At 40.1% G+C, this 26,430-nt stretch overlaps 2 protein-coding genes across 9 annotated transcripts in view; both read left to right on the top strand.

Annotated features, from left to right (window-relative positions):
- ADGRG7 (adhesion G protein-coupled receptor G7) overlaps positions 1–6,572 on the top strand; it is a 90,321-nt gene extending 83,749 nt beyond the window's left edge. Inside the window, 1 exon segment of the mRNA XM_019923208.3 lies at positions 5,892–6,572. Coding sequence (XP_019778767.2) covers positions 5,892–6,152 — 261 coding nt within the window. The 3' untranslated portion in view covers positions 6,153–6,572.
- Positions 6,573–18,274: 11,702 nt separating this feature from the next.
- The window catches only part of TFG (trafficking from ER to golgi regulator), a 43,384-nt gene continuing 35,228 nt past the window's right edge, over positions 18,275–26,430 (top strand). For 2 of the 8 annotated variants that reach the window (XM_033855894.2, XM_073804332.1), the window contains exons 1-2: positions 18,275–18,655; positions 23,432–23,658. In XM_033855894.2, the coding sequence (XP_033711785.1) occupies positions 23,475–23,658 (184 nt within the window). In that variant the 5' untranslated portion in view covers positions 18,275–18,655; positions 23,432–23,474. The remainder of the gene's footprint in view (positions 18,656–23,431; positions 23,659–26,430) is intronic. The other 6 variants (XM_019922851.3, XM_019922849.3, XM_019922850.3 and 3 more) reach the window with 4 other exon arrangements.

The following is a 26,430-nucleotide window of genomic DNA, read 5'->3' as shown; positions in this document are numbered from 1 at the left end:
CTGGTGCTTGATAACTTTCATCAATATAACAGGTCACTCTCAGTCCTATTTTATCTTGAAATCTAATTTTCCATATATTAATGTAGCAACTTCTAATTTGTTTTTATGCGATGTTATCTAATCTATGTTAGTTCTTTTGTCATTAACCTTTCTATGTCACTTTGTTTTTGACTTACCTTTTTTTAGATCCCATATATTTAGATTATATTTTTTTTATAGATTTTATTTATTTATTTATCTCTGCATTGGGCCTTTGTTGCTGCGCACGGGCTTTCTCTAGTTGTGGTGAGTGGGGGCTACTCTTCATGTGGTGTGTGGGCTTCTCATTGTGGTGGCTTCTCTTGTTGCAGAGCACGGGCTCTAGGTGCACAAGCTTCAGTAGCTGTGGCACATGGGCTCAGTAGTTGTGGCTCCTGGGCTCTAGAGCTCAGGCTCAGTAGTTGTGGTGCATGGGTTTAGTTGCTTCATGGCACGTGGGATCTTCCTGGACCAGGCTCGAACCTGTGTCCCCTGCATTGGCAGGTGGATTCTTAACCACTTAGCAACCAGGGGAGTCCCCAGATTGTGTTTTTAAAATCATTTTCTCATTGTTTTTCTATTTTATTTAAAAAGTTAAACTTTTATCTATATAGCTAAATATTGGTTATCAAAACTGGTATGTTTGATCTTATTCTGTTATCTTATTTTCTTTTTTTACATGTATCCATGATTTCTTCCTTTTTTTATATGTTGTGCCATATAAATTATATTTTCTTTTATTTAACCTTCTCCAATTAGAACATTTTCATCCCATTAATTATTATTTTTGTTTATTAAACATTAATATAATTTACAAGATACAATTTTCAACTTCCAAAGTAAAACAATATGTATTGATTCCTCCCCTTTTTTTTTAAGTTGGAGTATAGTTGATTTACAACATTGTGTTCGTTTCAGGTGTACAGCAAAGTGAATCATTTATACATATACATATATTCATTCTTTTTTAGATTCTTTACATATAGGTTATTACAGAATATTGAGTAGAGTTCCCTGTGCTATACAGTAGGTCCTTATTAGTTATCTATTTTATATATAGGATTCTTCCCTTTTAAAGATAGTAAAATGAACACAGTTTAGCTGCTTCTTGTCTCCTGGTTTTATTGGTAAAATTTATCATACAATTATTGTTGTTAAATTATACTGTCTACATTTTCTTTCAAGAAATATTTATAATAGTTGGATTTTGTTTGATAATTGTACTAACTGCATTTTCTTATACTTAAATAGTTTCAATGCCTTTTGCCAGTCTTCTTTATTAGATTGTTATGTTATTTTGACTTCTTCATTTTAATGAATTTCTCATTAATAATAGCATATTTTGGAGTAATTGTTTAAAAGATAGTTAGTAAATATTAATGAGGACTTTCCTAGCTGATAATTTTTCTTTAGGTAACATGGCACATGAACCTTAGATTAGCTTGGCATTTAATTCTCGGCAATAATCTTTTTTTCATTGAAATTCTATAAAGTTAATGAGATTTTATGTTGTGGATAAAAGGCTGAGAAAGGTCAGAATTTTTTTTTTTTGGTTCTTCCCACTCTTATATCACCCATAAGAATATTTTTTGAAATAATTTTGAACTCATAAGAAGTTATAAAAATAGTACAGAGGGCTTCCCTGGTGGCGCACTGGTTGAGAGTCCGCCTGCCGATGCAGGGGACGTGGGTTCGTGCCCCGGTCCGGGAAGATCCCACATGCCGCGGAGCGGCTGGGCCCGTGAGCCATGGCCGCTGAGCCTGTGCGTCCGGAGCCTGTTGCTCCGCAACGGGAGAGGCCACAACAGTGAGAGGGCCCGCGTACCGCAAAAAAGAAAACAAAAAAGTACAGAGAGTTCCTATGTAGACTTCACCCAGCTCTTCCAGTGATAACACCTTATATAACTATAATAGATCTATTAAAAAATTATAACAGCAAAAAAAGTAAATAAATAAAAATAAAAGAAAGACATTTTCCTACAAAAATAAATAAATAAAACCCAGGAAAGTGACATTGGTACAATCCACATAGATTATTCACTTATAGCCTTTAATCCCTTAAAATGAAGGTATTTATTTATTTACTTATTGGGCTTACTATGTGGAATGTGAGATCTTGTTCCCAGACCAGGGATCGAACCCTCACCCCCTGCACTGGAACCACAGCCTTAACCACTGGACTGCCAGGGAAGTCCCTAAAATGATGGGTTTTAATTCTAGATTTATTAATTCAACTATGAATTAAATAAATAAATTTGTTATCAAATACAATAGCATTATTGTAGTTTTGTAAGTTCATTTGTCCCTTTTTTCCTTGTACTCAAAAATTAACTTTTTATGGGTACAAGTCTCATCTCCTCAACTAGATTATCAGTTCTCTAGTGTAAGAAACATACTTGTGTGTATCTTTCACAGTAGATAACATCTAGTTTGATACTGGGATGGGCTATACTTCTCTAATATTTTGTGAAAAAACCATAGCATTTGATGATTGTCTCAGTGTTGGTTGTTTCTGGCTCTGGTCAAGTATCATTGAGGAGGGAAGTCTGATACAAAACGGAAATCATTGGGGAGGGCATTAAGTCATTTTGGCTTGACCACAATGATGGAGAGCCTGTAGAGTGCAGTGTGGGGAGCTGCTTGACTATCTGAATTGCTACCACCAGGTTTAATGTGTGTAGGATCTCACCCTCTATCTCAGGCAGCCCTCTCCAGTGCTTTTTGAGAATAACTCCATTAAACAATAGATGTCTGCCTGCCACCAAATTTGAATGGATATAAGGCAGACCTTTACTGTTTGCAACACCCAATGGAAACTCCCCAGAAGGGCAATAAGTAGTGTAAGCTTAGTCTGGGATTGCCAGCTGAGTCATGGATTTGTCACCTAGAATGACCAGTAATTTAGAAAAGTATCTAAAAGAAGGTCTAGGCAAGGATATTCTCTCCTGCATGCACAGGAGAGGCATATTACAAAATAGAGGCTTGTTACAAAATGTTAATACTTTGTGGCAAAATTGAAGGTGGCCATGTGGCAGGAGTGCTGGACTAAAAGGCAGGAGATTTAAGCTGTCTTCCAGCTCTACAATTAATTATTCATATGATTTTAGGAAAGTCACACATCCTTTCTGAGTGAGGCGTGTAAAATATAAAATGAAGGGGGGCTGTTAACATTAACACAGTGCTTTACAAAGTGAGCTTGAATATTGCCTACATCAGAATTTACATAATGTGTTAAAATGCTGATTCCTGGGCCTCACCCCTTACCAACTCAGTCAGAGCCTGTGGGCTAAGAGCTAGGAATCTTCAGGTGATTGTTATGTATACTAAAGAATAGGAACAACTAGCTTAGTTCACCTGGAAGGCTCCTTCGAGTTTTAGAATAATCTATAATTCTAATAAACATTTACTAAGTGCTACAGATACTACTTAAAAGGTATAGTTTGATCTTTGTGCTAGTGAGAATTAGTTTGACCCATAGGTTTTGTCTTTTCAGATAACATCTTTGGGATTTTAGGGAGCACGGAAATATTGGGAGTCCATTCAGACAGAGTCCCTCAGGATGGTAGCTTTATGGATTCTCCGTGGTCTAGGTTTTTTCCTAATTATTGTACAACCAGAAATTCTATACAGTCTTATCTTTACCTTAGAGTTTAAAGTTTGGAAAATCCAGGTGAATTAGTGTACTCCACAAAGAGAATGCTTCTCTAGGGACCAGATTTTTCATGTCTCCAAAACAAATTTCTCTCCCTTGAACAATCAGGATGGCCAGTAGCCACTTTTGTCCTCCTGAAACCCATGTCCCATTGAAAACTTTCTTATGTCGTCAAGGCCTTCTTCAGGGGAGTAGATACCCCAATCAAGTTAATCTTCCTGCTTTTGGCCAAAGAACTAGTCTATCCCTTGCCAATATGTATTGATTTTATTAGTCAAACTCGCAGAGTTATCGAACCGTAGAACCAGAAGTCTGTAACGGTATTCATAGGATATGATTCTAGAAATAATCCTTTTAAGGCTTGGAGCCTAATAGATGCCAATCTGGGAGACATCCATGGATTTTTTTTAAAATAACTTTTTCATTTTGAAATAGTCTTACACAAGAAGTTGCAAAGATAGTACAGAGTTCCCATGTACTCTTTGACCAGCTTTTCCCAATAAGATTTGTATAACAGTGTCAAAATCAAGAAATGAAGATTGGCACAATATTCTCAACTCAACAGCAGATATTATTTAATCTGTTTTTCCACAAAGGATATTAATGAGGAATTATCAGGGTTTTTTAGATGCTGTAATACACTTTACATGATCTTTCTATTACAGTTACAAGCAAGAGACAGAGTAGTGTATTGGATAGAGGAGTTTTGGAGCCAAACATACATTTTAATTCCAGACTCTGATTACTGGTTGGATAATTTTAGGCAACTTACTTAATTTGTCTGAGCTATAGTTTCCTTATCTGTAACATGGGGTAATGAATCTTATATTATAGGGTTGAAGTTAGGACTAAATGAGAAGGATTAAATGATGAATATTGAAGGAAAAGCAAGTGTCTGGCATTAATAGGACTGCAATAAGTGGTTCTATGCATTTAAAAAATGTATAGAAAATAGTGTTCAGTCTTTTGTGGGTTAATTACTTGTGCACATCTGGTCTTCATATGTAACATACAGAAAAGCAATGAGTAGAAGTGCTTAAAAATTTTTTTTGTCCTTAAATATACCAAACTTCTAGTTATTTTACCAAAACTCCAAAAATGTAGAATCATAGAATGTTGGAACTGTAAGAAGAATTAGGTAACCCATAGTCAATCTGCCCCATTAGGAAATCAAAGATCATAGACATCAGAAAAAGAGCAAAGTTACTGTGGTATACTAAAAAATTAATATTTGGTCTTTGTCCTCAGTTCCTGGCACACAGTTCCTTTGATCCTTGGACTCCCCGGAGTGATGAGTGTTTTTTGCATGCTGATAAGATGACCAGTCGCTGAGGCCCCCAGATTGCTTCAGTATGGAGGCTGGTCGGTCACCAGAAAGACCAAGGCTTGATTAGAAGCTTGGAACTTCTAGCCCACTCCACAATCTCCAGGAGTGGGAGAGGGGTTGGATATTGAGTCATTTGCCAACAGCTAATGATTTAATCAATCACAACTATGTAATGAAACCTTTATAAAAACCCCTAAAAGAAGGGGTTTGGAGAGCTTGCATGTTGGTGAACAGATTAAAGTGCTGGGAGGGTAACACACTCAGAGAGGGCATGGAAGCTCCATGCTCTTGCACTGTAATCTCTTCTGTTTGGCTGTTCCTGAGTTGTACCCTTTATAATAAACAAGTAATAGTAAGTAAAACTCTTTCCTGAGTGAGTTCTGTGAGTCTTTTCAGCAAATTATCAAACCTGAAGTGGGGAGGCAATAGGCACGTTGGACAGAAGTGTGGATAGCCCGGGGACCTAATACTCCTAATACTTGTTACTGGCACCACTAGTGAGGGCAGTCTTGTGGGACTGAGCCCTTCACCTGTAGGGTCTGACACGAACTCTGAGTAGTTAGTGTCAGAATTGAATTAAATTGTAGGACACCCAGTTGGTGTCAGAATTGGTTGATGTCAGGAGGAAAAAAAGCCTCCCAGTTGCACAGCCAACATGTGGCAAATGGGGACCTGAATTCAGGTCTCTTAACTCTACTACTTACGTATAGCACTTCAGATATGAGAAGAATATTGCCCTAACCCTCTTAGACAAAAAAGTACACAGCAGCTGCTGACTGGTAAACTCAGGTTCCTGTACATGAAGAAGGTTGGGTGGCAGGGTGAAATACAATTTCTTCCCTTATTCTGTATCTCAAGACTTATCTAATATTAAACTTTTATTCTGCCTGCCAGGGATTGCAAATTTTTATCCTCCACACTGTCAGAACAAAAATCTTCCAGAGTAAAGCTTCCGAAGTGTTGAAATCATTGTCGTTAACTGCTGGGAGGGTGAAAGTGCTGCCATCAGTGACCCCACTGAGGCTGTATGTAAGGATGTATAACATGCTCAGGTCATTACTAGCCCTAAATGAACACTTTTGGCTGCTGGAGCCATCCATACTTACCAAGGAAATGGCATCGTCTGAAAGTGACCAAGAAAACCCAAGCATCTAGACAGGAAAACTGTTACCTTTTGTGGTCCTCTTTTTATTCAACTCATGTGTTTCACTTTTTCTATTTCCTTCCTTTATTACCCAGTCTTCTCAAAGTCTCCCTCAGTATATTTTGCTTAAGGTTAAGAATCAGGTAAAACCTGTTGTTTATTATCATCAGGGATAGTGAATTTGGTAGTTTTTCTGTTATTCAATAGATTCTTACTCCAATGAAGTGAAGAATGCCACTCAGCTTTCAAGATAATCATTGCTCCATACGTCATAAAGTCTACGTGACAAAGTTTGATAAAAATATAGAACCTAAAAAATTCTTTTACTGTTTACTAAAAAGGACATGAGGAGAAAAATTTACCCTCCAGAACAAAATGACTCTTGGTGAACACTGAAGGGAGTAGCTTGTATGTATCATACTTTTTTTTTTTTTTTTGCAGTACGCGGGCCTCTCACTGTTGTGGCCTCTCCCGTTGCGGAGCACAGGCTCCGGATGCACAGGCTCAGCAGCCATGGCTCACGGGCCCAGCCGCTGCGTGGCATGTGGGATCTTCCCGGACTGGGGCACGAACCCGTGTCCCCTGCATCGGCAGGCGGACTCTCAACGACTGCGCCACCAGGGAAGCCCCTGTATCATACTTTTAATCTGTGAATATTTTAAATTTGTATGTGCTTATACTCTTATTTCCAATTAAGAATTTTGCACCAATTTAACCTCTGGAAAGTGTATTTTTTTTTTCTGTTAAAAAAGCATATTTTATGACCAGAGGAATTGACCCCATGAGAAATGGGAAGTGAGACTAGAAGAATTAGCTCGTTGCTAAAGCCTCTGAATATTTCCTTCCGGTTCTTGCTATATTTACCCTTTTATTGATGAAATGACAGTGAGGCTCAAAAAATGAAAAGTTAGTCGCAATCACCCCTTATGGCTTTTAAAAGATCAAGCCGCTCATGGAGTTTCAAACACTTAAATTATTAATGGCTTCCTAAATAAAAAATGACCTCCACTGGTTTGGGGAGCACTCCCACTGGACTTAGGAGATAGTCTTTGAATTGCTGTGTTCTGTTTTGTCCTAAACTAGGCAGCTGCTGTGAGTGCACTGAACTAAGGGACTAACAAATGTCATGTGAGCTGTGGCATACTCTTCTTACCACGCTCTAAAGAACATGTGTTTTTTATATAGAAATGGTTGTAAATGACTGTTAGATTTCTAGGCGAGCCAAGAGCATATTTCATCTATAGTATAATTGAGACCTTACAGGATAATGGAAAAAAGTAAAAGGAAGAGAATATAGAAGTAAAGCAATTCTCAGAGGTTAGTGTTTTTAGTGGTGTTATAGTGCCATCCCTAGATAGGGGCTTGACTTTGGGACAATTACAAGATGTGGTTGACTTACTTTATGTCCTGGAATTTATATTCAGATTAAAATAAACCTTAAGTAAAGGCCACTTTAAATGTGAAAAAAAAATCACCAAAGAGACACATTTAGCCTGAGGGTGAAATATTTGTGTTCCCTTCGTGGTTTTAGTTTTCTTTGTACTTTTTTCAGCACTTTGGGGGGTATAGCAACCAAAATTTCACATAATGTTCCTGGAATGGCTCTACCATAAATGTACAAGCTCCACATACATACTGTGGAAGCTAAGTCAGGTGGACATTGCTATTCCCCTGCCAACCCTGAAATCCCACCTCTTGGAAATAATTCTCTTGATTTAAGCCTTTACCTCATGCACTGGTCTGGAATCTTTTAGTTTAGTGATAGAGATCCAAGTCAGATTAGGTTAAGAGTCAAAGAGAGTTTAATGGTTCAATTCATTGTAAAGTGCAAGGGATGAGTTGGTTTTAGGTAGGGTGAACACGTTCTGGTTTGCCTGAGCCGGTCCCAATTTGTGCCTGTTGTCCTGATTCAAGTATTACCAACAGCCCCTTTTACTCTCGAGTGTCCTTGTTTGGGACACAAAATATATGATAACACTAACTTTAGGTCTAGAGTTCAAATGAAATGAGTTCAAAGAATATGTCAGTTCTCTTTTTCTCTCCCTGTTTCCTGGCTCTTTGTCCTTCTGTGTTTGGCTTCATCCTCATATTGGGTTTTCATGGTCGGACACTGGCCGCTGGCATCCCCTTCCTCCTGCCCTGCAACTTCCCATCAGTGTCTCCCATGGGCCGCAGCCAGCCAGAAGCCAGTTGAGCCAGGAACCTGTGGGGCTCAGTCCCTTCTGATACAGAGCAAAGCAGGGGCAGCGAGAAGAAAGGACCAAAGAACTGGTACACCTTGATGAGTCATGTGCCCACAGGCACTGTGTCCAGGGAATATTGATCCAGCCTGAGTCACATACTCACTGTGAAGTGGAGGGATAGGGGATGACCTGTTTGATAGGATATCCTGGAGTGGAGAGGGGACAGTTACACCAAGGATGGGATGCTGGCAGCAAAACGTGGAGGCGTTTCCACTATATCTCCTGACAAAATACAAGTGCCTCATGGGACAACAACTGCTTGCAGGCTTATCAATCAGTTCCCTGCCTCTGAATAAGCCTGTTAGATCCTTGTCTGAGCAGGGTTTGAATGGGGTGGGTAAGGAAAGCAAGAAATTTTTTGGTGCCTTTGAAGTTGAGGAGCAAGGGCAGGGACTCTAGGAGCTGAAGCGTGATTTTACTTAGAAAATTTCAGGAAAGGAAGACTCAGAGTACTGCAGAACTGGTTTTCATGATATTACATGGGGCCAGCGTTTCCTGTTTCTGATATATTGTGTGTGATAACAGTACCCCTATATCCTTTTCGGTTGTGGTAGAACATGTCGTTTCTTCAGGGAACAACCATCCTAACCTTTGGGTTTCCTTTCCTGGGTCTTAACAGTTCAGAGCTTAATTGTCAGAGTCTGGATTGCTTTTTCTCTTACCCTTTCCATTTTGAAGTTCATGTTGCCTCTTTTTTTATGTTACCAACAAAGGGAGATCATTCTCAAGCTCATTGCTATCAGTTTGTCATTGCCTCATTCAGAAGAGCTTGGCATTCTTTGCCAATGCTTGGGAAACCTGGGCTAAAAGTGCCGACTGGATCATACCAGCCTGTCAACCACTGGAGCTCTCTAGCCCTGTGGAACCTCTTTAATGTTACCCTGGGATCTTCAGTACCTGGCTCCTTAGATGAGGTGCAAGACAGAGCCACCAGGATTGGTTCCATCCCCAGGGGTGGGGTGGGAAACATGGGGCTGTAGGGGGAGGGGCCAGTTACTAAGAGAGGAAAAGGCTTCCTGGTCACATTTTTAAAACATTGTACTAGCCGTGTTATGGCAATTTTAGAAGATATTTATAAATTATCTTTTTCAAAAAAGAAAAACCCGTAATTCCCTGACCTATCAATAATGTCTGTTTTTCCATGTTCCCTTATACTCTTTGTTTGAATACATAAGAATTTAAATAATTAATTACAGTAAATGAAATTTTATTCTGATTTTTAGTTACAATTTCCCAGTTCTTATTATAATTGATTGCATAATATATCATAAGTTACTAAGTTGTTCTGTTATTGGATGTCTAGATCATTTCAATTTTTAATATTGTAGTGACATATGATTAATAAACTGGTACATATAGTTTTTTTCCTTTCTTTTAAATTATTTCCTGCAGATAAATTCTCAGGATGATGTTAAGCATGTCAAAAGTATGAACATTTGTTTAGGTTCCTTGTATATATTACTATATTGTCTTGACAACATTACATTAATTTATAGTGTCACCAACATTTGGAGTTACCATAAGCAGGTTTTTGTATACTTTACTTTGGTATTTTATTTTTTTAATTATTTATATGCATTGTCCATCAATTGAACTGTTTTTTTTCCTCATAAATTTGTATGAATTCTTTTCTATTATGGTTATTAGCCCATTAACTATTACATTTAGTGACAATATTTTTCCTCAGTTTATTGTTTTCCTTTTTTAAAAAATATTTATTTATTTGTTTATTTATTTAATTTTGGTTGTGTCGGGTCTTTGTTGCTGCGCGCCGGCTTTCTCTAGTTGCGGTGAGTGGGCTTCTCATTGCGGTGGCTTCTTTTGTTGTGGAACACTGGCTCTAGGTGTGTGGGCTTCAGTAGTTGTGGCACATGGGCTCAGTAGTTGCGGCACGTGGGCTCTAGAGAGCAGGCTTAGTAGTTGTGGTGCACAGGCTTAGTTGCTCCGTGGCATGTGGGATCTTCCTGGACCAGGGATCAAACCTGTGTCCCCTGCATTGGCAGGCAGATTCTTAACCACTGTGCTACCAGGGAAGTCCCTGTTTTCCTTTCTTTTTAATATAATGAAATGTTCACTCTGCATTTGATTCAAAATATCCAAAAGATTTATGGAGCATTTAGCATTTCTTGAGTTTAAATGTCTTCATACAGGCAGAGTATTTTTTGTTTTGTGTTAAGGAATATCTTAGGGATTATGTAAAATCTTCTAAAATGAAGAACAGGGGCATAAATATGCCAACCGAGGCCAACGGAATCACATATGACAGACACTTGCCATCTCTCACCCTATATTATATCGTACAGCAGTTGGGTGGGGTTCCATGACAGAGTTATTTTTTCCTCTTAAACATGCTTTCTGTCTCTTTGTGTCCATCCACCTTTTCTTAAAAATAAAACAGTAAATCTTGGAGAAGATTAGCAATTATTTGTTAACACACACAAAAACCTCAGAGAGATTCAAATGTTACATATGCATCATCTGTATTACTTCATTTACATATAGGTAACCTATTAAAATGTGTATTTGAAAAAAATGTAAAAGTTGCTGAAAAACTAAGTAAGGAAATCAGGAGGAAGAGAAAATAATCATAGGAGCAGAAAGTAAGAAGAGAGGTATGTTATTAGTACCCAAGGAACATGTCATAGCTTGCATTTTTGCTAGGAGTGGGCCACAGATTTGACCATAAGCTTCCTAACACCCGACATAAATAGGGAAATATGATCACACAAGTCACATACCTCTTAACAATTAAACAACAAACACACACTTCTTGGGAAAAACACAATTCTTCCAACACTACTTGAAATTGGTATTGATAAATTTTTGTGAAAATGTCCACCTGACTATATTACCAAATGAGAGAGCAAACTATTTTGAATGAACAAAAAAGCAATCACATTTGGAAACGCTTATGTTCACAACCATACCTGCTAGTCCGCTCAGTGTAAACAGTCATGTGTAATGCTCAATGTTACCTCAAAGTTATACAATGCTATGTATATACAAAGAGACTCAATGCAGCATAGGAATCTTCAGTCTCATAAGTGGGTCACTGAAGACTTTTTTTTTTTTTAAATATTGGAGTGATTTTCCTTAATTTTGGTTATTGGAGTCAATTTTGTTTTGTTTCCTTCTTTTTTTTTACTTTTAAAACTAACTTCATTACCATATAATTTATATGCAACAAAATGCACCCATTTTAAGTGTATAATTAGATGAGTTTTAACAAATGTGTACACCTGTGAAAACATCCTAAACAAGATTAAGAACACATCCTTCACCCTGTAATGTGCCCTGTCCCAGTTAAACCCTTCACCTGTCCCAGCTCCAGGCAACCACTGGTCTGCTTTCTACCACCATGTATTAGTTTTGCCTGTTCTAGATTGCCATGTGAATGGGACCATATCGTCTTTCGAGTCTGGCTTCTTTCATCCAGCATAGTGTTTTTGGGATTCGTCTATGTTGTTTGTATCAGTGGTTTGCTTTTCATTGCTGAGTAGAATTCAGTTGTTTGGATAGATCATGTTTTGTTTATGTATTCACTAGTTGAGGGACATTTGGTCATTTCCAGGTTTTGAAAACCATGAATAAAACTGATATAACCGGGGCTTCCCTGGTGGCGCAGTGGTTGAGAGTCCGCCTGCCGATGCAGGGGATGCGGGTTCGTGCTCAGGTCCGGGAGAATCCCTCATGCCGTGGAGCAGCTGGGCCCGTGGGCCTGTGGCCACTGGGCCTGCGCGTCTGGGGCCTGTGCTCCGCAACGGGAGAGGCCACAGCCGTGAGAACCCCGCATACTGCAAAAAAAACCTGATGTAACCGTTCTTCTACAAGTCTTTGTGTGGATATGTTTTCTCTTGAAATGTCTAGTAGAGTGTAATTGCTGAGTCATAGAGTAAGTGTATATTTAACTATATAGGAAACTGCCAAACAGTTTTCCAAAGTAGTTTTGCCATTTTATACTCTCAATAGCAATATAGGGGAGTTAGTATTTAAAGTCCTGATTTTTGAATTGTTTCAAAAAGTAGAAATAGGTCATAAATCCTTTTTTCAAGCTACTGACCATGTTTCTGAAAAATCCCGTTGCTTGATATGTTGTTAGCCCTCTATTTTAACAAAGAAGAGGAACAAAAAAATAAATGCAAAGCAGAGTGGTATGATCTAATGCTGTTATCTCTTAAAAGTTATATTTTCCAGGGAACTATAGTCCAATTCTTATCTTCTTCCAGTAGAGTTTTGTTACACGTGGAAGTATGACACTGATAATTTGCTGAACTTTGATATAAGGTATTATGAAATCATGATATAACAATTGAGACCTTCTGGACCTTTGCAATAACAAAAAAAGAAGATTGATTATTCTGCCATAGTACTTACCAAGTAATAGCAGACTAGGGCAGCATTCTGGACTGGGAGTTGTGGTCCCAGCTACAAGTTATGTGACTTGAAGCAAGACATTTGCCTCTCTGGGCATAAGCGTAGGCTCTACCTTTGTAATGGGCAGGACTAGGTAAATTCTAAATTCTGTACGAGCTCTAAGATTTTGTGACTCTAAATGCAGGCTGAAATTACTTTTAAATCAACTTTAAGTATTTTTTTCACCTACATATTACATGAATATATTCCTTAAAAAAAAGGAAATAAATTAGAGCATGCCAGATAGAGTCAAAGTCCCAGCCCCTTCATCTCCTTTTCCTTCCCCTTCTCGCCAGAGTTAACCACTGTAATAAGTTTGCTGTGTATCCTTCCAAATTTTAAGAAATAGATATACAAAAAATTGTATACCCAAAGAAATTCATAGTCTTGTGTGTGTGCTTTTTTTTTCTCTTTTTTACATAACTGGTATAGGGAACAGATTTGGTGGTCCCCAGGAACACCCCCAGGTTCAATGATTCACTACGAGCACTCATAAAGTTCAGCATGAAGTCATATTCATGGCTATGATATATAGCAGGAAAACAATGTGAAGCAAAATTAGCAAAGGAAGAATTTGCATGGGTTGAAGTCTAGAGGAAACCAGGCACGAGCTTCCGAAAGTTCTCTTTCAGTGTGGTCACGCAGGATGTGCTTAATTCCTCCAGCAATGAGATGCTGTATACCAGGGAAAATCATTGGCGACTCAGTGCCCAGGTTTTACTCAGGACACGTCACAGAGGTGCGCTCTGCCTGGCATGTACGAAAATTCCAGACTCCCAGAAAGCAAGCAGGTGTCCAGCATAAACCACGTTGTTCGTACAGTTTAGGCACAATGCACCATTCTTGCCAAAGAATAGTGGGAATGCTCCAAATTCCCACCTTGCAAGCAGGTCTTTCTAAGAACAGTGTTCTCAGGCTACTACGTTAACATTTTTCTGCATTGTAACATAACTTTCTGAAACTTGCTTTTATCACTTGATAAAATGTTTTTGAGATTGAACTGTGTGTGTGCATGTGTGCACATTTCTTTTAACTGCTCTATAGTCTTTTACTTGAAAATAACACATTGATGGGTATCTGTGTTCTCACATGCAAGGATTTCACTGGTACCCTAAAAGTAGGACTGCTGTGTCATATAGGGTTGGGTATTTTAGTTGCTGATGACTATTACCATACCACCTTTTAAATAGTTTATTTCAATTTATGCCCCACAGCAAAGTATGAATGTCTCTTTTGCCATACCCTTTTCTATAAAGTCTTATAAAATTTTATCCAATATGTGAAACATCATCTCATTGTGATTTTATTTTGCATTTTTATTATGAGTAAGTTTTTCTTCATTGAAATCACTTTTTGAGAATGTCCTGTTTAATTATGTATTTATATGGAGGGACTAAAAGCAGGATCATTGACATAAATGTTAGATCGTAGATGTGAGAGGCTCCCAGTACCCAGAGTTCAATTTGACAGGCATGATTTCTAGAATCTGACATCTAGATCTCTTAAAAGAGCTAAAAAAAGCTACTCAATCAAAAGTTGTGAGATCTCCTTGTATATCTTGTGGCATTAGTCTTTCAATGTAAACTCTGACAGAGTGAACAGAAGTAACTCAGCACTGTCTTCAGGAGACATAAATGAAGAAAAGTGAACAATTTAAGACTACTCAGAGAAGAAATCCCGTACTTCTAGGGAGCTAGGAACTCACCACTGATGGCTGCTCTCTGTTTCTGGAAGCCTGCTCTATAAAATGGTGTGGAACTTAATTTTAATTCTTTCATTCAATAAATATATATTGAATACCTAGGAGGAGCCAGACTCTAGGGATATAAAATCTAGAAAGAACTGCCTTCAAGGAGCAATTTCTCTAACGAGAGGTGGATGGTAAGGCAAAGGCATTTTTGGTTCTCAGTGGATGTGCAGCTGGTAGGACAGACTAAACATTTTGCTTAGATGGTGCTGAGAATGACTCACTCAGGGGTACACAGTAAGAATATCATTCTTTTCTCCTTTATTATTTCTGCATGGGGTAGCAGCTCCCTTTGTTTACACAAACAGATCTTTATGGCCAGTCGTGGGGAGGCTTACCTGACCAACCGGTCCCTATGTGGTCCTCATGAATTTCCCCTTCTGTTTGGAGTTCTCTTATTTAGCAGACTGCTACAACAGAGCTGACTCTCAGGGAGGGACGTAACTTCTCATGAAATTCTCACCCTAAGAGGAACTTAACGTTATTTTTTTGGTTCCCCTGAGAGTAGCTGAGATGATTGAAACTTTCAAAATGATTTACACTACCTGCTAAAGGAGAACATGATGAAACAGAGGTTTCATCCAATTTGTTTAAAAGGCTCCTAATCTTTGTCCCACTTCCCATCAGTCGGAGAATCTCCCTTTTTCATTCTTAGGATTTTTCCACTTCTATTTGGAGAGTGCTAGCCACACAGACTTTCGGGGAGAAAGAGCAGGTGGTAGGTAAATGAGTTGACTGCATCTCTCAAAATACACACACAATACAACTGTAACCCTTCTTCAGATGTCTGTGAAACTTGGGCAGTAACCTTCAAATGTAGAGTTCTCATTTCTCCCCTTGCTACAGGCAAAGCCAAAGGTCTTTCCTTACACTGCTCTCCTTTCTTCACATATTTCCACCTTTCACATTTCTGATTCTTGGTGTTCATTTCAAAACAAGTTCACCTGGACATAGAGCAGAGGGCCAGGTGATCGTGAAGTTCAATTTACTCTGGTTCAGTACTTTTCTAAACTCCACACACACAAGAACGAGGGTAAGGTGTTTTTTGACCAGCAGCACTTTAAAGGTGTGCTTACTTACAGAATTCCTAGAACAATCTTCTCAGTGGTTTGATTGATGCTTATCCCAATAAATGTTACCAAAGTGGTTAGGAAGTGGCAGTTATATAACTTAGACTTTCTGGTTTCCCTAACGAAAGGCAGCAGTAACTAAAATCAATGTCTACACATACAGTGGGAGAAATGGTGTTCTTGGTAAGGGTGGTAAGTAGCTCAATTCAGGCTACTGCTCTCTGGCTGGTTATCACCTGCATTTATTGAGAGCCTAAGTACAGAGATCTGTATCATCAGCGACTGTGGCACATTACAGAAACAGCAGTAACTACTTCACTGACTCAGCAGATATTCATTGAATGCCACATGGGAGAGCAGCACAAAGGGAGATATAATTTATGGGTAATGTTCTAATCTTTGGGTTGGGTGTTGAGTTTCAGCTGTTCATTATGCTCTGAAATTAATTTTTAAAATGTAATTGTTATATAGGATCAGGAACAGGAAAGGTCACTGAAGTTTCAGTGGACAATTTAGTATTCAGCTGAAACAAGAGAATGCATAGGATAAGGTTTTGGTTATAAATGTGTTTATAACCTAAAGGGGGCAATTTGACAAACTCAGATGCTAATGGCCTGCACTCATATGACATATTACTAAACTCAAATATCCTTGATTTCATGCCCAATCACAATATTGTAAGCCTACATTCAGCTGGACAGCAAGAGGCAAAATCTTTTCTTTTTAAATTAATTTTTTAATTTATTTTTTGGCTGCGTTGGGTCTTCGTTGCTTCTTGTGGGCTTTCTCTAGATGCGGTGAGTGGGGGCTACTCTTCTACTCTTCATTGCGGTGCACGGGCTTCTCATTGCTGTGGCTTCTTTTGTTGTGGAGCACGGGCTCTAAGCGCGTGGGCTTCGGTAGTTGTGGCTCACAGGCTCTAGAACGCAGGGTCAGTAGTTGTGGCGTATGGGCTTAGTTGCTCAGTGGCATGTGGGATCTTCCTGGACCAGGGCTCGAACCCGTGTCCCCTGCACTGGCAGGTGGATTCTTAACCACCGCACCACCAGCGAAGTCCGAGGCAAAATCTTTTACGAAGTTCTTCATTGAAAATTTCGAAATGTATGTTTATTTAATGTTGCATCTTGTCTTCGTGTCACTTGAGCCTCTGATCTGGCTTCCAAATGATACTTTACTCTCTCATTTCTCACTTCTTGCCCCAGGCAGCTCCTGCTTCTGCTTTGACCTGAGGAATCATCACTACCCCATCTCTCAATTTTCCCAGCTGTAGCTAGGAACAGGTTTTAACATTAAACAAGACTTCACTAATTGCTTGAGGATGAAGCATGAGGCAATTACAACAAAGAACCTTAAGCTGCTCTCAGAGTCCACAAGCCCTACTCCCTCTGGAAGACCACCCTGTGGGTGCCTTTCTTGCCAGCTTCCAGCTGGCCCTAGTGTAGCAGGGATCAGTTTATTTCTCCTCAATGGCAAGCCCCTTTCCTGGGAGCCTAGAGAGATGAAGTGTTTTCCCCTCATTCCAGGCTAAGGTTCATCCCCTTATCCCCTGCCCCAGGTTCTGACCTCTCTTTAGGGAGATTGATAGTAGTATTATTCACTTCTTAAAGGAATATTTTACCTCTGTCTATATTTGTGTGGTTTAATCCAATCTCAAACCATCTCAAAGACATCAGAATACTATTATTGGACAGCAGTTCATTTCCCCAAATCTGGATTAGTCCGTTCTAAAAAGCAAAGAAAAACCGTCTTTGGAGAAAATCTGGAACTTTTTTTTCATTCTTTCTACAGTCTTCAGTTCCCCAAACTCTGCAAGCAATTGCTCAAAAAATAATTTCAGAGGCAAAAGCATTCTAAACGCATATATTTCACTCTCAAACAGAATTTTTCAGAGACTTTTAACTGCAGAAAGGTCATACTCTTTACAGTACTGAAAGAATATAACTTCTCATCCCGAATTCACTTTACCTATCTGGTGAACAACTGGGGAACAAGTAAGTTCAAATTGATTTTTGCCTAGTCTCCGTCTTAGAAGGCAAAGTTCCTTGCAACTTTTAAAACAGCCCTGCCCCCATGCCCAGATTTTATCACCTATTCCCACCTTCCCCCAAAATTTTAGGCTTCAGGTCTAAAGCCAGCGCACTTCTTACATAAACAGGCATATTCAAAACAAATGCTTTAGATAAGACAGAAGGGAACAGTATTTAGGGTACGCTCAAATATCTTATTTCCAAAAAGGCTTCTGGAATCCTTAATCAGCCTTAATTTCCCAGCCTTTATCTTTTACACAGTCATAAGTTTGTCCCGTCTCGTAAACGCTATTCGGAACTCCTTGCTCACAAACTGATTCATTTCCATTCCCAGCACAGTTCTTGGCAAAGCGTAGGCGACCAATAATGAATGAATGAGTTTGTGGAAGGAAGGCGGGAAAAGGATTAGTTTTCTGGAGATATGACTAGGAGAACTACAATGGCCACAAAACAAGAAGCAGCCAAACTTGGACTAACGCCCACTTTAAACCTGCTCTCAGAGTCTAAAACAGCAAATTATGCCCCGCCCACAGGCGAGAGACAGGAAATACTAGCGTTCCGGAAAACCGGAAGTGCCTTGTCACGCCTCGCGCATGCGTGCATCCATCCAGCTCGCATTTCCTACCCTCAGTCTTCCAGTGAGAAAGCACAGATTCAGGCTCCTGCAGGCTGCGGCGTTGTCGGTCCCCCTCCCCTCGGCGCTGCGCATGCCTGCTGGGTTGATTTGCTCGTTGTAAGGCGGAGCGAAAGGACAGATTTTCTTCTTGTTCCCGCCCCTTTTCTTTCCCCACCTGCCACGTACTGGGCCCGAGCTCTCGCTAGGCTTGGTGGGTCCGTGCGATTGGCCGGGGCCCGCGCGAGCCTGCCAGCGAGGTGCAGCGGCCCCGGAGGGCAACCGAGTGGGCCGTGACAGCAGCCTTCCCCCAACGCCCCAGAGCCCGGCGGTGGCGGCCTCTCACCGGTCGGATCAGCAGAGACCCGCGGAGGGGCGGCAGCGGGAGCCTCGGGAAACCGGTATGGCCGCTGGAGACAGGGGCGCGGCTGATCTCTCGGGCAAGGCGGGCCGGGAGACGTGGAAAATGCTGGGAGGGCCTCGTTCGAACCGGCGGGCGCGGGACGGGTGGGGTCGGAGGGGTCGTGGGGAGGGCTGGATGTCGGGAGGACGGAGGCCGGGCTGGGCCTCGTGTGGGGGAGGGGAGGCCACGTCCGGGGAGGGGAGGGGAGGGGGGCCCCGCTGGCCACAGTGGCAGCGAAGCGGGCCCTCTGAGGGGCTCTAAGGGGTGTTTGGGTCAGCAAGGGCACTTGCGCGGATTCCGCCTGACTTCTAGGGGTTGCACTGTCCGAGGGAGAGGAGAGGGACTTTGGGAGGCCTGGGGTGGTCCAGTGCCTAACCCTCAGAGGGGCTTGGAAGGGTGAGAAGGGTGGAGAATGGCGCCTATGGGAATAAGTTAATTGGGGTCACTTAGGAGAAACCTTGTTCCTTGGCTATGTCAGTCCTTAATCAAGCGCCGTCTGGAGGTCCAACCCATTTTGATAGTGGTGATGACAACTAACTTTTAAGAGTTTACTTTGCTAGGCACTGTGCTAAGTATTTTAGCTGCATGGTCTCATTTAATCATCACAAGGATTCTTCCAAATTTAGATATTCCCATTTTGAATGTGATGAAAGTGAGGCTTGGCGAAGTATTTGCCTAAGGTCACACAGCTAGTAGGGGATATCTTTACCATCTTGCTACACTGCCTCTGGTCAGGCAGGATTTGAGGCTCCTTGCATTCTTTAGACTACTCAAGGGTTTGGTTTTGCTTAGGATTTCTTAAAGGAAATTGCTACCCTCTGGAGATACCTAAGCAGGCCCCTCTGAATTTGAGCAGGGCCCTAACTACAGGGCTCGTGGAACTGGAGGTTTGGTCACTGAACCTACATCCTGGTTTAAGAGGCAGGCTTTTTATGTGCTTCCTTGGGCCTGTCACTTTATTCTCCAGTTCTGAGAACAGTGTTCTTGTTGGAAGATTTCATAAGTTAGTGGCTGTGTCATTTCTGGACTTCAGAGGGAGTGGGGCAAGGACAAGAAGAAAGAAGGAGAGATGGGGAGAAGAAAAAGCTGTAAGGATTTCACCAGCAGCCCTAGGAACTAGTAGTTCACAGCAGTCTCTACCTTGTGATTGAAGTTAGAGAAAAAGAGGACCTGGATTCTACAGTTACGTAAACAAATGTGGGGATGGGATTTTCCCTTCCAGGGTACTCTTATTTTTGTGATAACTTGTGTGCATGCCTTATGGAGATGACTGCACAAACTGGGGACAACCTTAGGAAAGAAGGCCTGGTTCCTGGCTACAGGTAGGTTACAGTCCTGGTTACAGTCCAGTGCAACCAGTAAGTGAATTTGCAGGCAAACGTGGCAGATGCAAAGTGAAAGAGACTCATAGTTTCAGATCCATTGTAACTGAGCAACAATTCCTTCACGATCAAAAGGATTATATCAATTATATTTAATGTTGGAAATTTCTCTTGATTAGGAATATGTCTGTTGAAGGGAGTCACTTCTAGCTACGTAAAGAAGGTACAGTGTGAAGGTTTGACTTAGTAACTGATCTGATCGTACAGCTTTCTTCTCTCAGTCCCTCTTTCAGAACTTTATTATTTGTCATACATCTTTTGTTTAGGGAGCGAAAACAAGTTTTTAAATATTATATGTCAGGCACTATTTTAGATGCTGCTGAGAATAGGTAGAACCATCCTGCTGAAGCTAAGCCCTGGTCCTTAACTACATTATTGATGGTTTACACATCCTGTAGGTAAGAGAAGGTTACATAGATTGATTTGCTGAAGTTCTTTATTATTCTCAGGCTGCAAGACAAACAAGGTGGAATCTTTACCATCTTGTTGAAGTAATGATACTTCAGAGCTTGGCATATAGTAGGTATTTAAGTATTTCCCAAATGAAGAGGGCTGGTTTGGCTAACAGGTGAAGGGGTTTTATGGAGGTTTCAATTAATCAGAGTCTTCATGAGAAGTCTTTTGTCAGAATTGGCAGATAAAAAGCTAACTGTATTCTTATTTTATGTCAGGACAAGCATAGCATCCAGATCGTAGAACACAGTCCACTCTGTTCTGAACTGACCTTAGAGTGTTAGATTCAATATTTTTTGCCCCATTTTAAGATGGGGCATTAAAGATTCACTCATAAAATTAATTTGTTCAGAGGATGTCAAGGGGGTCTACAGACATTCATTTAAGGAGTAGTTAATTGGAAGGACATGGGGCATTTATATGAAGAATATTAGGGCATTTATTTGTACTATTCATGAAATGAATTAGGATTCATGAAAACTTTCTTAAGTATTTGAAGCATTGATGTGTTGGGGGCCAGGTGGAGTGCTTTCACACACACACACAAAGGAGTAAATGTAGAGAATTATGAGCACTAAATATGATGTTAATGAAATAACACATTTAAGAAGAGAAAACAGAAAGCTGCTAGTAGAAAAGCATGGTGTTGAAACCAGAATGTGTCCAGTAGGAGATTATAAGGTACTTTAAATAGTCTGAGAGATCATTTGCTTGGGGCAGGAGGAGGAAGGAGTTGATGCTAGGGAAATGCTCCGTGGTTACAGATAATGTGTTCAAGGACATCTTGGTCTTGGAAAGAAGAGATAGGCCTTGAGAAGAAGAGATATTAATACATTAATTAAGCATAAGTGTATTTTCTGTTGTTATACGGTAATGGTATAAATTACTAGAGACCTCAGACATTATTTTGAATTTAGGATTACAGAGTCATTACAGGAGAAGTGCACTGAATAACCTGAAATAAGATTAAAATACAACCCAAGAAGGGAAAATTCAATAGCAAGTTAGTTCTCTGACACTGTCTTATTCTTCAAGTGTGCTGTCTAATCACACGCACTCAGGTTTGGGGAAGGGGTGTGTTATGGAAGATGTAGAAACAATAGTGGACAGTCTTGTTAGAAAGCTCAGGAGGGTATCACTGATTTGTTCTTTGTCCTCAAGTTTCCAAAATAGAAAAATTGGAGAAGATACTCGTGAGGTCTTTCTTATTTTAGTGAGAAAAATTTGAGACTATTTTAGTGTTCACACATGCTCTTCTCTTCAGGGCTAGCAGTTAGTATATACAGGCTAATAGAGTTTGGAAGCCAGTATTTATTTTCCCCTTCATTTAACGGCTATTGAATGATTAACCGTGTGCTAGGCACTGTTCTAGGCTCCGGAAATACAGTGAACAAAACCATTTATTTCCCTACTTTCTAGTGGAAAAGACAGTAAAAAATGAATACATTTTTAATATTTGGTAGTGATAAGTGCTTTGCAGAAAAATGAAGCAGGATAAGAAAGTGACTGTGAAACCATTTTAAGTTAGATGGCCAGGGAAAACCTCTGAGAAATTAACATTTGATCAGGGATCTGAATCATGTGAGGTGTGTGAAAAGGGCTCAAGATAAAGGAAACAGCAAGTGCCAAGTCTTGAGAAGGAGAATGTGAAGTATGAGTGTAGCAGGGTAGCCAGAGAGAGAGGTGGGAAATGAGGTTAAACGCTTGGCCAGGGACCAGAGGTCAGGTCATGACCTTGTAGTTCTGGCTTTTACCAAGAGTGAGATGGGAATCTGTTGGAAGATTTTGAAGTAGTGATACTAGATTTTATTTACCTACAGGATATTTAACTATATTTAACTATCAGGATAACTCTGATGTGTTGAGAATAGATTAAAAGCAGACAAAGGTAAAGGGCAGGCAGACCAGTTAGGAGTCTTTTGCAATAATCCAGGCAATAGATGATCGTGGCTTGGATTAAGTTGATAGAGGTGAAGGTACTAAAGTGACTGCATTCTAGAGATATTTTAAAGGTTGTGGCAGCTAGATTTGTTGGCAATTTGGTGTATGTAAGGTGTGAGGAAAAGAGAGAAACCAAGATTTTTTTTTTATCTTGAACAACTTAGAAGGAGAATTGTTATTAACTGAGATGGAGAAGACTACAGGAGAAGCAGATTTTGAGGGGAAGATGAGGACTTTGTTCTAGACATGTTAAGTAAGAAATCTAAATCAGATAAGCAGTTAAATATATGGGTAAAATAATAATAGATATAAAATAATAAAACTTATTTTCTTAGGCTCATAATAAAGCCACCTCCAGACCATTTTTTTTTCTTTTTTTTGTGATGTGCGGGCCTCTCACTGTTGTAGCCTCTCCCGTTGCGGAGCACAGGCTCCATACGGGTAGGCTCAGTGGCCATGGCTCAAGGGCCCAGCCGCTCCGCGGCATGTGGGATCCTCCCAGACCGGGGCACGAACCCGCATCCCCTGCATCGGCAGGCGGACTCTCAACCACTGCGCCACCAGGGAAGCCCCAGACCATTTTTTAAAATAAATTTATTTATTTTAGGCTGCATTGGGTCTTTGCTGCACGCGGGCTTCTCATTGCAGTGGCTTCTCGTTGCAGAGCACGGGCTCTGGGCACGCGGGCTCAGTAGTTGTGGCGCGCTGGCTCTAGAGCGCAGGCTCAGTAGTTGTGGTGCATGGGCTTAATTGCTCCGCGGCATGTGGGATCTTCCCAGGACCAGGGCTTGTACCCGTGTCCCCTGCATTAGCAGGTGGATTCTTAACCACTGTGCCGACAGGGAAGTCCCTCCAGACCATTTTAACATGAATATGGTAACGCTGGAACAGTGGATCTCCTTTGAAGGCCAGAATTTCTTAGATTCTAATCGTAGCTTTGCTTTTCAACTTTTAAAATATGTTTTATAGCTGTTTAATCATCAAAACCATTTTGTCAGTCTTTCTCTAGAGTTGTATATATAGAACATCCTGGAGTCCACCATGAATGGGCAGTTGGATCTGAGTGGGAAGCTAATTATCAAAGCTCAACTTGGAGAGGATATTCGACGAATTCCCATTCATAATGAAGATATTACTTATGATGAATTAGTGCTAATGATGCAGAGAGTCTTCAGAGGAAAACTTCTGAGTAATGATGAAGTTACAATAAAATATAAAGATGAAGGTAAGAGTGTTTCTCAAGTTAGTTTTTAAAAGTCTAAATATCATATGTGTTCTTTTGCCCATTTTTCATTGAAATCAGAATAAAAATTGTTTCCTTCCATGGTAATTGAGTACCACTTTCTTTTATTTAATGGAATGTTCATGTAGTTATAATTCTTTTGTAAGTTAAAAATAGCTAAGTGATTTATTATTAGAAGGGGGTTTTAAGTGATAGGACACTTTCACACATTTTTACAAGCCATTTTTTTTTCTCTTATGCCTGTGCAAATTCTGGCTTCCATTTTGCTTTAAAACCAAACTTTTATTTGTGTTGCCCAAAGTGAAAGGGATGTTAGTAGGTATTGAATGAGAAAGGATTTCATGGTCAACTAAGTCTGGGAAAGCTGGTTTAAAACAAGACAAATGTATTTATTGCAGGAATTTTCAAAACATGTAATATACTGATGTACGATGTCAGTTTATGCAGTGTTCTCAGGCTCATTGGACCACAGAACTTTTTATGGAGATGGGTTTTATATGACAAATGTTTCATCAAACACATAGTAGAATTATAGTAGTAGACTGTCTTTATTTCTTTCTCTTTAAACCTGTCTTCTTTGTTAACATCTCTACTGATAATTGTGCTTTAGGTGGTTACCAGTATCTTTCTTATCGCTGAATTTATTTCCAGTCTATTTCACCTTGATCTCAATACTTGGCACTGCTATCCACACCATCCTTTTTTAAATACTCTTACCCCTTAATATCTCTGACACTGTGTTGTCTCAGTTTTCTTCTTATCACTAATAGCTTCTTCTCTGTTTCTCTCTGTGTGTTGGCTTGAAGTAATGCCAGCTGTTACAGCGGAAATCTTAAAATCTCAATGGTTTAACACTCAAGAAATCATTCAGGGACCCAGGCTGACAGGGACCCAGCTCTGATATATTCAACACATGGCTAACAAGCTCACCTTGAGCACTGGCATCCAGCAAGCAGCTGCATGAAGACAGAGTGTAGAGAATCACATGGGAGACTGTACTCTCTAGGCCTAGTTTCTGCTCACATCACATTGGTCACATGACTGTGTTGATGTCAGTAGGTTGGGAAATGTCCCTGGTTGGACAGGCACTTCCCAACAACTTACACTGAGGAAAGGGAGTATAAATCATTGATGATCAGCTAAGCTGATTATTTCACTACAGGTGTAATTCTCCTTTCTTTTTTTGCAATGTGTCATCTAATGGTACCCAGAACTAATTTTTGAGGGTCACCCATGTTAAGGAACAAAAAAGGAGAGCAGTTTTCTTCCTGTTCTCTTCCCTAGTAATCTCATCTACTTACAATACATTGACTTTCAACTTACAATACATTGACTTTCAACTGTTTGACTTCCAAATGTGTGCCTAAATTTGATCAGTTTGTCCTTTTTTTTGTTTTGTTTTGACTGTACAACTCGTCTTTAATGGTTTTACCTCAGATGATTTGCTCTTACCTCAAACTTGGCATATCTTAAGCTGAGTTTACTGTTTTACTGGCTCTCTCTTATTTTTGTTTAGGGAAGGGTCAGCATACTTTTTCTTTAAAGGATCAGATAATAAATATTTTAGCATTGTGGGTCACATAAGGCCTCTGTCTCATCTTCTTTTTTCTAGAACCTCTAAAAATATAAAAACCATTCTTAGTTTGAGGTCCTGTAAACAAGGATTTGTCCATTAGTTGCAGTTTGTAACCCCCTAGCTTTGGGTATCCTCATTGTTGAAACTTCCACATCTAGTTATCACGTTGAATTTGTTTTTCATCGTGTTTTTTTGTTTGTTTGTTTGTTTGTTTTTTTGTGTTTTTTTTGCGGTACGCGGGCCTCTCACTGTTGTGGCCTCTCCCGTTGCGGAGCACAGGCTCCGGATGGGCAGGCTCAGCGGCCATGGCTCACGGGCCTAGCCGCTCCGCAGCATGTGGGACCTTCCTGGACCGGGGCACAAACCCGTGTCCCCTGCATTGGCAGGCGGACTCTCAACCACTGCACCACCAGGGAAGCCCCATCGTGTTTTTGAGTGCTTTGAATTGTACAGATTTGTGTTCCATAGACTCTTGGGCATGAGGATAGAGGACTGACTTAGGTAAAGAGTTCCTGCCGTCAGAGATATTGTTTCTGTTGTAGAAATCAGAAAAGAAAAAGGCAGTTATAGAAAGTTTCCTTCTTTTACATATATACTTTATTTTCTTAAAAATATGTTTATGAGTAGAATCCCTGAAGTTGAGCATTAGATGTTTTTGTTGTAAAATATGGATGTGGCTGTAAAGAGCAAAAAACAATGATAAAATCCTCAGTTACGGCTTTTATTGCCATCTTTGTCCAAAATAAGTCTGCCTAATCAGTGTTAAAATTGGTGTAGCAGAGCATCGCTGGAGCAGCCTCTCAGCCTCCCCAGGCACCCTCCTTCCCCACAGCTGTGTCGAAGATACCTTGCAGAGGCCCCTGATCAGTTCCTTGCTGTGGCTGCTTTTCTGTTCTTTCTCTAGCAATTTTTTTCCTAGCCCTTTGAAAGCTTTTGAACAGGCAGTTGATATGCTAATTATAGTATTCTTTATCCTTGGGATCTAGGGTATTTCAGAATCTTGTGTATATGAATATTTTTCCTGTGGAGAATTGATAGTTTCCATCTCAGCATCGAGATGGTCAGGGACCTGAAAGACTCCACTGTCTATCCATTTATTAGGACAATTCTGCAAAAAGATTTTTTTTTTACAACCTTTTTAGTTACTATTGTATGTGGCTTCCCCTCCATTTGTGTCA

Source organism: Tursiops truncatus, chromosome 4 (assembly GCF_011762595.2).
Source record: "Tursiops truncatus isolate mTurTru1 chromosome 4, mTurTru1.mat.Y, whole genome shotgun sequence".
Classification (NCBI taxonomy): Eukaryota; Metazoa; Chordata; class Mammalia; order Artiodactyla; family Delphinidae; genus Tursiops; species Tursiops truncatus.
This window is presented reverse-complemented; position numbering and strand designations above follow the sequence as displayed.